This window comes from Danio rerio, chromosome 2, assembly GCF_052040795.2.
Source record: "Danio rerio strain M-AB ecotype USA chromosome 2, GRCz13ab, whole genome shotgun sequence".
Taxonomy (NCBI): domain Eukaryota; kingdom Metazoa; phylum Chordata; class Actinopteri; order Cypriniformes; family Danionidae; genus Danio; species Danio rerio.
In genome coordinates, this window is record NC_141022.1 from 51,941,720 (window position 1) to 51,953,987 (window position 12,268).

The 12,268-nt window shown below is 36.0% G+C and overlaps 1 protein-coding gene across 1 annotated transcript; it reads right to left on the minus strand.

Moving 5' to 3' along the window:
• Positions 1-264: 264 nt before the first annotated feature.
• LOC147837242 (C-type mannose receptor 2-like) lies at positions 265-10,025 on the minus strand. The gene is made up of 5 exons (XM_087241539.1): positions 9,926-10,025; positions 9,494-9,853; positions 5,565-5,900; positions 5,344-5,444; positions 265-2,348 (listed from the first exon to the last, which is right to left on the minus strand). The coding sequence occupies exons 1-5, from the start codon at positions 9,960-9,962 to the stop codon at positions 2,214-2,216; spliced, it is 969 nt and encodes a 322-aa protein (XP_087097665.1). The 5' UTR covers positions 9,963-10,025; the 3' UTR covers positions 265-2,213.
• Positions 10,026-12,268: the final 2,243 nt, after the last annotated feature.

The following is a 12,268-nucleotide window of genomic DNA, read 5'->3' on the forward strand; positions in this document are numbered from 1 at the left end:
AATCCACAGGATTAAATCATAATTTAGTTAAACTTTTTTTCATTTAGAGAATGCACTTAAGCTTATTTTTTAAAGTCATGCTAGATTTATAATTAAACAATCTAAGAAGTAAATTATTTAGTGATATTTAGACAATAGAGACTCCTAATAATTAACAACATGAGAGCTCCAGTGGTTTTTCCTGCCAGTGTGACAAAAACGTTGTTTGATGCCAATAACAATGTTGGCTAAAGCAAATGTTTCTAAGAGATTTTTTTTTTATTTCAGTGTTGTTTGTACAAAAAAGGCCAAATAGATTTTATTTAAACAATTTTATGCACATGATTTGACTTTTTAAAGTAATTTGAATTTGCATCAGTTAAAAAAAGTATAATTCCATGTCTTAACAGACATTTTTACACTAAAACTAATTGATGAAGACGTCTTAAAACAAATGTGTGTACTTCAAATACAATACCTTAAATTTTACATAGGGATTGATTTGTCACAGCCTTTGACGAACTTTGCTCTAAAGCTTCTGAGCACTAGAATACAAGCATTGGAGACACTACGGAATACCAGTATGTCTTTACTGCTTAATGACAGTTTTCAAACACAACGATTAATCTAGCTATTACTGTAAAGTATATAGATCAGATGTATGGAGCATTACAACTATATTCTACTTTTTGTTATGAAGTGTAAATCGTTTTGATATTCAAGTAGCTAAATTACTAATTTGAAGACATTTTTTTACTGATCAGAATATCTTGAAGATATATATATATACATATAAAAACACTACAAGTCATAACAAATCTACAACTACAATGTCACAATATCATAATTACAGTAACATCAGTACAATTCATAAAAGATTGAATTATCATGTCTGCGTTTTTGAAAACAGCAGTGGAATATTACATTTTGGCAACAACAGTACTTTTTAATATGAATAAATGATAAAAATAATAATAGCTAAGTTATTCTGTGGGTAAAATTATGTTTATATTGTTTCGATTACACAGAAAGGGAAAACAATTCTATCCCAGAGCACTTAGGAAGAAGCAGGCTATCTTTGCATACTTGGTCTAAATGCAAATAGAAAAAAGCTACAGTAGTCCCACACTGAACTCTGGATTGAATTGGTCAATTGATTTGAAGCCAGTCTTTTAGTCCTAGTTTTACAATCCAAATTTGCTTCATTTCACATAATTTTGGTTACATGCAAAACACAATACACATGATTACAACACACATCCAGGCATCACAGGAAAATTGGAATAATATGCACAAGATGTTATAATTCCAATGAAATTTACAAAAAGTGTGTTATTGTAAATCAAATACATCAAACTGTAATGCTTACATACAGTACATCAAGTCTACAAACTGTTTTTGAAGTATATTTTCTAGAGATCATACAATATACTAAAACTAAACCATCAAAGGGATAGTAATTAGATAGCAAAGAGATAGATTACCCAAACATGCAAATGGTTTCATCATTTGGTTACCCTTTACTTGTTTTAAACCTTTGTGTGATGGGGAAGGCGTGATCGAACACCCAGTAGGAGGGGAGAGCAAGCAGAGACACCGGCGGCTGGTCAGTGGTCTAATCATAAATAATTATTAACACCTGTATTTTCAAGTGATTGGGCCGGAGAGACACCTTCATAAGGGGAGGAGAAGGAGAAGCCGGGAGAGAGGAGAGCCTGTCCACCTGCAGACTCGACACGCACATAACCACACATCATTATAAATAAAAGTTTGTGCTTACCTGATATCGCCGACCCTGCCTTCTTCTTCCCACAAAACGAACATTATTACACTTTGTTTTTCTTTTCTTCTGTTGATTGAAAATTTTGGAGAAAGCTGCAAACCTGTAACTATTGATTTCCATAGTAGGAAAAATAAATACTGTGAAAGTCAATGGCTAAAGCTTTACAGCTTTCTTCTAAATGTCTTCTTTTGTGTTTAACAGTAGAACAAAACTCATAAAGGTTTGATACAAGTAAAGGCTGAGTAAATGATGACATAATTTTTATTTCCTCCATTTAAACGCAAATTACAGGAGAAATGAATCTCCCTTCATTGACATATTCACTAACCTAGAAAGCATATAATCATGGAGGCGTTTGAATGAATAGATAATGCTATTACTACTGCACAATTCTTCAAAAACTTTGATTATGAGTTTTAGTAGAGTTCATTTCAAAGAGATACACTGAAGATTATGGTATATTTCCACATTCTTGTGAATTTTCCGTACGGTTGCTTTTCTGAGCAGATACTTCTTCCTCTTTACTCTTTATCCAGCTTATCTTGCTGTCACTTTGTAGCCCCATGCCCTTCAGCCTTTCAGTTATCTGAAAAACCAGGAAGAAAAAGTATCAATAATAACAGTGTTGGGCAAGCTACTTGGAAAATGTAATGAGTTAAGCTATTAGTTGCTGTGCTTAAAATAGCTTAACTACACTAAATGATATCCCCTGAGAAATATAGCAAGCTAAAAGCTACTTTGCAATAGTAGCTTAGCTGCATATAAGCTTTTATTTTCACTTTTAAAATAGAGTAACTTCTGTCTCAGTGAGCAATAAAACTGCCAATGACACATATATAGCATTATTGTTAAGTACAGTTATTTAATTAATATGCTGTTCCAAACATAAACAAATTTTACTAGACAGAAAAAACAAACAAAAAATCACGAAATTTTGTGTTGCACATTTAAAACTCTATGGTAATGTATAGTATAGTTTGTATTATATGTGTCTTACACAAGTCCTACATGATGGTATTGTGGTGTTTACTTCGATAATACCTCTAATATCTGCATACTCCACTTGGCTTAATTCCATTTCTGTTTAGTTCAGTTATGACTTTAGTCAGATTAAGATAATCAAAAATCATTGTTTCGAGCTTATGTAGAGTTCAACAGTTCAAAATGAATGTTTAACTGAATTAGTTAGTAAACACAAGTACATCTTATTGAACATCATTTATTTTCATCACTAATTATCACAGTAGAACAGTTTCTCAAGCCGTTTGGAATGCATTTTGGAGACAGACAGGAGACAGATCTAATGCGCCACCGGCTTGAGAAACCTGTTCTCAAAGACTTACGTTTAGTCATTATTTGGATATTATATATATAAAAAAATCTATGCCCACCTATTATATATATATATATATATATATATATATATATATATATATATATATATATATATATATATATATATATATATATATATATATATATATATATATATATAACAGAGCATGCGCAAACTTTTGTTGGGGGAACATTTTTTTTTTGGTATTCTATAGAACCATGGCATGTTGTTTGATAGTATTTTAAAATTATTACATTTAGTAATATCTTGTGTTGCATTAGGTCATTTGACATTTTTGCAAATAATATATTATTATCATTATAATTATAATTTGCAAATAAATTATGAGCGTATTTGTTTAGCTATTAGGGAGAAGGTCAGTAGTTAAGGCCAAATGGAAGTCCACAAACAAGATTCTTGCATAATTCCCAGTTCTGTCAAGGTGTTGCCGAACATAATGTAGTCTCATGTTGACTGCATCATCCACAGAACTGTTTGCTTTGTTGACAAAACTATAGAGGATCTAGCAAAGTTCCTTTTCAATTTTTTAAATTTGTTCCTGGCCTGATAGGGCTTTTATTTGAAAAAAAAAAATCCCTAAATTTTTCGCAAAAAAAAAAAATTCCCCCTACAAAAAAAACATGTGGTGTTATTAACCTATATAATACTGTACTATGTTTTTCTAGCATCTTTCTCTGATTAGGTTTTGTCTTTGTTCTTTAAGTGTCTCAAACTGCTTTTTCTGCTTGAAACAACTGCAATGGGGATTGGTGTTGTGACAACATTTTTGCATAAGCAGTAGCTGGAACAAACTGAAAATTATGTGACAACAACCATAATAGGACAGTTTACTTGAGATTTTATTGTTGACCTATGTAATTACTTACGAGTTACCGAGTTAGCGAGCCTTCTAGATTTGAGGATTTTTTAGGATTTTTGTCTTGGACTTATTACCTAAGAACATTGCAAATATGTCCACAAATGTGAACAAACTTTAGTAACTGAAAGGGACTTTAGTAATGATGACTTTCAAAAGCCCTTGTTTGAGTTGAGAAAAGTTTATTGATGGGATTTTTGTCTTGGACTTGCTACCTAAGGACGTTGCAAATATGACAACAGGGTGAACGAACTTTCCTTGAAAGGGACTTTTTCAAGTTTGAGTTGAGAAAAGTTCAGTAGTTTTGTTAAGAATAGATCTGATATTTGCTACATGCATCGACACATAGCACTGAGGCGCTCACTGTGACACGAGTTAGAGTCCCGGCACGAGGTCTTTAGTTAAAATAATATTACCATTATTATCATTATTATGCCTGATTCTGAGGTTGCACAGGAAGGGTAATGGCGCATGGCTGTAATTCAACGAACAAGCACACAGTTATTTTAATATTCATTTCAAAGTGCTTTCAAGCCAAATTAAAAAAGAAAGCAAGATTCTCTTCAACAGCTCTTGTAATTATATCCCATTTGAGAGCAAGTGTGCCCCTTCAGGGCTCGAAATTACCCTTTTTTCTTGGTAGCACTGGTGCACCTACCAAAAGTTGTGAGCTACTAATAACTGTGCTGTTCTCACAGGTGCTGTCTGATATTGCACACATAATATTGACATATAACTTATTTACTTACGTAATCTTAATCACTAATCAGATGTGCCATTATTTGTAACTTTAGGTGGTTTCAACAACTAAATCTGTCAGTGTTGTTTTCATTCTCTCGTATCCAGACCTTTACGTTTTCACGACTATAGCTCCCTGTCATCGGAGTGATTGACTGCTGAAATTAACCAATTCATTCGCATTCTGTTCTAGCGCAGTGCGCCATTAAGAAGAGCTTGAAGGTGGGGCGAGCACTGCGGGCTTTGTTTACTGCAGCAAGTTGACATGTCAACTGTTTTAAACCATTCCTAAGCAGCTGCGTTTAATGTTTTTAGGTTCAAAGATGTGTGAATGCCTCTTAAATCTGTGCATGTGGTGAACATTTTGCTGTAAAAACTGGTCGCACAACATGTTATGCACTCTCACGAATGCTCCCAAATATACTTTGACGTCGCAAAGATCAAATTTCGGGGCCCTGCCCCTGGTGGTACGGCAAAGTTAAGAGTAAAGGAAAGATTAGTAGATGTTACTGCCATCATTTTCAGAAAGTATAAAAATAGCCTGACATAATGATTGCAGGATAGAACAGTAAAATGTGTTCCAGGAATCCCCAAAAAATGGGAGGGTTGACAAGCATGCCAGATACAAACCTGATTCAGAACAACAGTCTGGAGTGAAGGATTATTCAGTGCACAGTTTCCTCTACAAGACAGTTTCAGTCTGACAGTCTGCTTTCTGATGAACTTATCATCTAGGGAAATAAAAATTCAAAGTCATCTTTAATATAAAATCAGCAGTTTGTAATGCCTCTTTTAAGAGTTATTTATTAGCATTTGATGAGTCTTTTGTTTCTGTAACTGTTTATACTTACCTCCGTAGCAGATAAAAGGCTGCTGTAGATCACAGCTGTATGGAGCCCATTTTCCAGAATCAGTTGTTGTCATGCCGACGCAGTCAACAGATCCTGCACTCTGAAATGGTTGACCTGCTGCCCAGTATCTGAAGGAGCCATTCCATTTGTCAGACCATTTCCAAGAGTCTCGGTACAGACCAATCCATAGAGGCATTAGGTAGTTTGCTAAAGTGTGTAGAGTGCTTTTGTTTTTTTTGCTGTAGATGGGAGCCAGATCTGTAAACTGCTTTCTGCAGTAACTCTGAGCAGCTGTCCAATTCATCTTAATAAGTGTCATGCGATATCCATTAAATTCTGTCAAGAAATTCAAAGTTACAGTGTTCAGCTACATATAGTGGAAAGACCACTTCAGAGTTTTAAATTATTTTTTTTTTTAGTTTTGCATTGTAGTGTGTTGTGCAATGAGTAAAATGTTTAATGTATCGCAGGGGTGTCAAAGTCAGTTCCTGGAGGGCCACAGCCCTGCAGTTTATTTCCAACCCTGCTTCAATACTTACCTGTAGGTTTCAAACAATCCTGAAGGACTCAATTAGTTTCATGAAGTGTATATGATTAGGGTGAAAGCTAAACTGTGCAGAGCTGTGGCCCTCCAGGAACTGAAGGTGCGTCCCAAATGGCCTACTATACACTATGCGCTTATACACCTACACACTCACAGCATAGTATATGTGTGTAATGTCATCCTAAATGGAACACTAATGTTTGGAAAGAGGAAATTTAAACTGTTTCCCTGATGACGTTTGCCAAATTAGTAAAACAAAAGACCAAACTACCAAATAATACCTGCCAGGAGTATAACCGCATTCACCATTGGGAGGCGGTATAATCACTCATGAATGTGAATTTGCTTTCACAATTAAAAATAAATAATCCCATATCATTGCCTGAAAGCTCTACCCTTTCCGCTACGTGAGCAAAGCAGTGACCGTTGAGTGCATGAAGTGTCCAACATTACACACTTAGGGAAGTTTATTTATAAACTAATTTTGAGAGGATTGTGTGATTATGATTGAACATGGCTGGTTACGCATTAAATAATGTACGATTCACCAATAAAATGATTCCTAACCCACTATATAGAGCCAGGATTTCTCACTACAGTCTTCTTTGATTTAAAGAATCCCCCTTCCACCCCTGCTCCTCCTCCTTTCTCTTCATAGGGCGGCACGGTGGCCCAGTAATTAACACTGTTGCCTCAGCAAGAACGTCACCGGTTCTAGGCCTTAAACAGGTAGGTTGTCATTTCTGTGCAAAGTTAGCATGTTCTTCCCGTGCTCGCGTGGGTTTCCCCTGGGTTCTTTGGTTTCCTCCTACGGTCCAAAAACATGCACCATAAGTGAATTGGTCAATCTAAATCCAGCACTACAGTCAAAAGCATATCTCGTCACACTGATGATTTTCTGACATCAGCTCTTATAAAAACGGGGAGTTCTTGAGACCTACCTGAGCTCAGAGCTTCCCTCTCGCCCTGCAAACGGCAGGGAGCCCAGGGCTCAAGGACCTTTGAGCTCAGGACTCTCTCCTGGGACAGCATGGCAACTTGCTTTATAATCAATCATCAGCTAAGTGTGAACTCTTGTAATTTTAACGGTTGAATAAGTGTATCATCCGGGTATTTTTCAGTGTGAAAGCGCTACTAACACTATTTATACTACAAAATGGCGTAAAATAGTGCATAAGTATTCAATTTGGGTCACACCTGGAGTTTGACACCTGTTTTCTAATTGAACCGGTTGAACTAGTTCTCCAAATCGAACTGAATCATTTGAAACATTTCGCATATCCAATAAGAACTTTTCCCCAAACTACTTACTTTTTTACTTGCTTGATACCCCCTCTGACTCAAAATAAACCAATTTCCCAAATTATGGAGTTATTAGAACAGTATACAGAGATTAGATTTGGGAACCGGTGAACTGATAATACTGCACAAGCGTGATACAGCAGGTGAACCGAACACAAACTGTATACAGCTACTATTACTATTACTTGTATTAGTGATCCTGATTGCGAACTAATTGTTCTTTTTAACCAGATCTTCTGAGTCAGGGGTGTCAAACTCAATTCCTGGAGGGCCGCAGCCTTGCACATTATAGTTCCAACCCTGCCTTAATACACTTAAGCTGCAGTTACCCTGGACTTTTCTCCCCATAGACTTCCATTCATACGCACGCAAATGCGTCAAACCGGAAATGTAAGCTTGTGCGACAGCTTTCGCAGTTCGTTGCGGAGCGAAGTTTGGTGAACTGTGACCTTTAAAATTGCATCTCATGACTGCATAAGACCAATTGAAGAGCAAAACATGACTTTTCTGTACAGAAGTTTTAAATATGGGCCAATAGCTCACTTTTTAAAATGTCTAATAATCATATTTAATCCCGCTCCTTCAGCTCAGAATTTCCAACACAATCTCACGGCAATTCGTTACTTTTTGATTTAGTGGCTAATTCGTATGAATTCGTACGATCTAATTCGTACAATTTAGTACGATTTGCGGATCCCCAATGAAGGTTGGGGTTAGGGGTGGGGTTAGGTGCCACACCTTCTTTTTAAAATCGTACAATTTCGTACGATTGAACTCGTAATGCTGCGTTCACACCAGACGCGGCACACGCGTCAAGCACGAGTGATTTACATGTTAAGTCAATGCAAACGCGCGAATAGACATCCTGCAGCGCGATACGCGCGAATGCCGTGGCGCGAATGATGCAAATTGCGCGAATGGCGCGGGGCGAATTGAGCGTTTTGCGGGTTTGACTCGCTTATGGAGCGTTTTGCGCAAATCTCTCGATTTCGAAAATCTGAACTTCAGCGTACATTCGCGCCGCGTTAACCAATCAGAAGCTTGCTCTTGTGGGGGCGTGATTGTGACGTAAAACCTGTTGTCGGTGTTCTGAGGGAAATCCTCCAGCCTTCACCGACAACAGTTCATCAAACTCGGCATGGCTCAGTTAGAAGCACAGCTGAAAGCCTCCGTCATCCAGGTTAAGTTTCAGGAGGAGTTTATGAGTTCACAGAGCTGGATGCACCTCTGAAAGAATGTAGTGGACTCAGACACGACCCTAAACGTATCAACGCTGTTTTTCAGTCTCCATAAATCACATAAACACTGTTATTTTCTTCATAAAATCCATGTTAGCCTTTTAGCTATGAAGCTAGAGTCTTCGGGCAGACAGAAGCCCTGCCCATCACGCGAATCCACGTCTGTTCTGATGTGAATTTGACACGCGAATGAAGCGGGTTTGACGCGCCTATGAAGCGAGTAAACTCAAATGTTTACGCGGCTATTTACGCACGAATAGCGGGATTTATTTGCGCGTTCCGCGTCTGGTTTGAACACAGCATTAGAGCTCGTACGAATTAGCCACTAAACTGGAAAAGCGTAAAATACTTACGTTTCCTCGTGAGATCAGGCTGGAATTTCACATGCACAAACTTGAGTATGACTGCAGCTTGATGCTGTGTCAAACGCGCAAAACGCACAATTCGTCCCGCGCCATTCGCGCGTATCGCACCGCAGGATGTCTATTCGCGCGTTTGCATTGACTTAACATGTAAATCACTCGCGCTTGACGCGCATGCCGCATCTGGTGTGAACGCAGCATTAGGTGTAGGTTTCAAACAAGCCTGAAGAACTCAATAAGTTTGATCAAATGAGAGCTATTTACACAAACACACACCCTTTCCCAATAATCAACTCATATGTTTCATATCGACGTACCATTTTCTATAAATAAAGGCTCTAAATGATAATATTTTTATTTGATTTTTTTATAAAAACAATAAGAAATGTGAAACTGTACTTTAACTTACAATAATATCTTACATATTATTTTCGGATATGTTTTGTAAATGCTGTACTTTTATTACAAAAACTGTAAACTCACCATCTAAGCATAATGCGCCATAGAGGTTAGAACATTTAGTGGTCAACCAAATGTCATTGAACAAAGCACAGTCATTTCCACTGGCTGGTTCTCCTGCAACCCAGTCGCTGTACTTTGCGATTGTATCTTCTCCATTTGACCAAACCCAGTGATTCGATATCTCTCTCTTCAGTCCAATCCACACTGATCCACTGTATCCAGCATCCACTGTATTTATCAGCCTGTTCACATCATCCACGGTGTCTACAGTAGCCAGATCAGTGAATCTCTCTCTGCAGTAACTCTGAGCATCTGACCAGGACATTGGCTGGTTCATATAATTATACTGACGAGAAACAGCAGAACTGCTGCAGGAGAGCCCTGTAAAAACGACGTTAAACAATCTATATGTGCACATTATCATAAATACAGATTATAAAAGACCAAACCAACCTGACAGCAGAAGCAGCACAAACAGACTTTCATCCATGACTGCTCACACTGATCTCCTGTGAGTGAAAAATGTGCTGGAAGATCATGGTGCAAATTCACTGTGGTATATATATTTCATTTCAAGAAATACACTCCATGTTCAAAATAAACAGCTTGAAACTCGACAAACAATCAAATTATTCATACTATTTACCCATAATTTGACTTCACACTAAATTTACCAATATGTTCAATTATGTGAAGACATGTTTCATAAATTTACATAATCATAAACTGGCCTGTGAGGTCACGAGGAAAATCTACATATAACTAGACTTGCACAGACTATTTTATAATTCTACACATTCTCTATTCTTAGCCTCAGACAGCACAGCACTCACAATCCGGTCTCTCAGCTTCTGATGTTCACCAGCTACTGTTGTTAACCTTTAGTGTTTTCAGATATCACAAATTAAACTCTTACCTGTTTTGTTCAGTAAGACTGCTTATAAGACTTATAACTTCTTATTTATTTACACAGAGATATACAACTTGTACCTTTACCGGGGAAGGTGGTGGACATGCAAAAGTGATTTGAACATCAAATCTTAATTTTTAAAATTTGTTAAACTAATGATGTTTTAAATCACCCCATATTACAACACTCCCTGTTCTCTTTGGTCCATTTCAATTAAACACACCCTTAAACAACCAAAGTGGGCAGTTTTGACAGGAACAGAATAATCTGCAATGTAGACCAGACCTTAAGCCCTTTAGTCCAACAAATCTCGTACACCAAAGACATTTGTTTAAGAGATGTTTTGGAAAACTATGTTAATTCTTGGATTTCCCAACATGCAGTTCTAATCATTTGCAGATTTTTGTGATGACAAGACTTGCCATTTTGATATTCAAATAGCTTATTTTCTTTATTTGTCCTACTCATTTTGGCTTTGTGAACAGTGAACATTATCATGAATACAAATAGTAGGTAAATCTAAAAACAATGAGTTGTATAATGCTATCTTGTAGCCATTATTGCCTATGAAAAGAAATAAGCTATATGGGCAAACTGGACTTAATGGTACTTTTAAAGTTAATATTTAAAAGAACAAATATTTAATGTGCCATAGTAATTAATGTGTCACAAGTCTCACAACTCTCCTCTTTTATCATTCAGTTCTATTATGTTTCTATTTAGTCCAATCCACAGTATCTTATCCACTATATTTACCATATTGACTTTTCACATCATCTATGGCATCTACAGTACAGTTGGTAAACTGTACAATTAGCAAAACCGAAAATAAATGCTTTTGCTGATCAGTGTAGTTTAGATACCAAATGGTGTATTCTGAAGCCGCTGTTCATATTTTATAAAGTGTGTTTCTAATAAAAAGCAAGATAAGAACATTTGGGGTATGAGTCCACGCAGTTTATGTTGTAGAACAGAGCTGTCCAATTGGACAATAAATATCTTATTGACCAATAAAAAAAGTCTATTGTGTCATAATATGGTCTATTCTGTATTCATTGTTTATGGTGTTTTTGAGTGGAATATTATACACCATTATGGAGGATGCATAAATAACTGCATCTTAAGAAAGTTGCAATTCAGAAAGTGCAATGTTTATATTTAGCGTCTAACTACAAGCATTAAAGCAGAGCTAAATACACAAAAAAATGCAGAGATTAATTATTATGAATAGAAAAATCATCAGTAAAACTTATAATAGTTTAAATTATTAGGTCTAAACTAAAAAGGTGCAGATTTCTGGAAACAGTAATGAAATATTCCAGGTCAGCAACAATGGTACTTTTTAAAATGAAGAAATAGTAATAGGTGAATAATTCTGTAGGTACAATTGTGCATTGATTGCTTTGGATTACACAAGAAGGGAATAATTTCCATTAGGGAGTAACTTATTATGGATATCTTTTTGCATAGTTAGTCTAAATGCAAATAGGAAAGAGCTACAGTAGTCCCAAACTTTTTTAATTTGAGGTCAATTCTTTAGTCTAAGTTTTACAATGCAAATTTGGTTTATCACAAATAATTCTTGTTATATGCAAACTCATAAAGATACTTAAGATAAAGTTTAAAAATACATTTAAAAATACTTACAGAAATAAAACTACGACAATAATGACAAATCTCATATAGAAGAGTGACTTTGTTAAGCTGTATCAAATAACATAGAAACTATATAATCATTAGTGATTTTTAAATAACATAGACTGCATTGTTCCCCAAACGATATAGCTACGTACTGTACATATTATCTATAGCATGAAATAATTAAATAAAAAAAATAAAAAATAATCTCGCAAATCTGCGAGAAAATTGATAAAAAGAGCAGATCT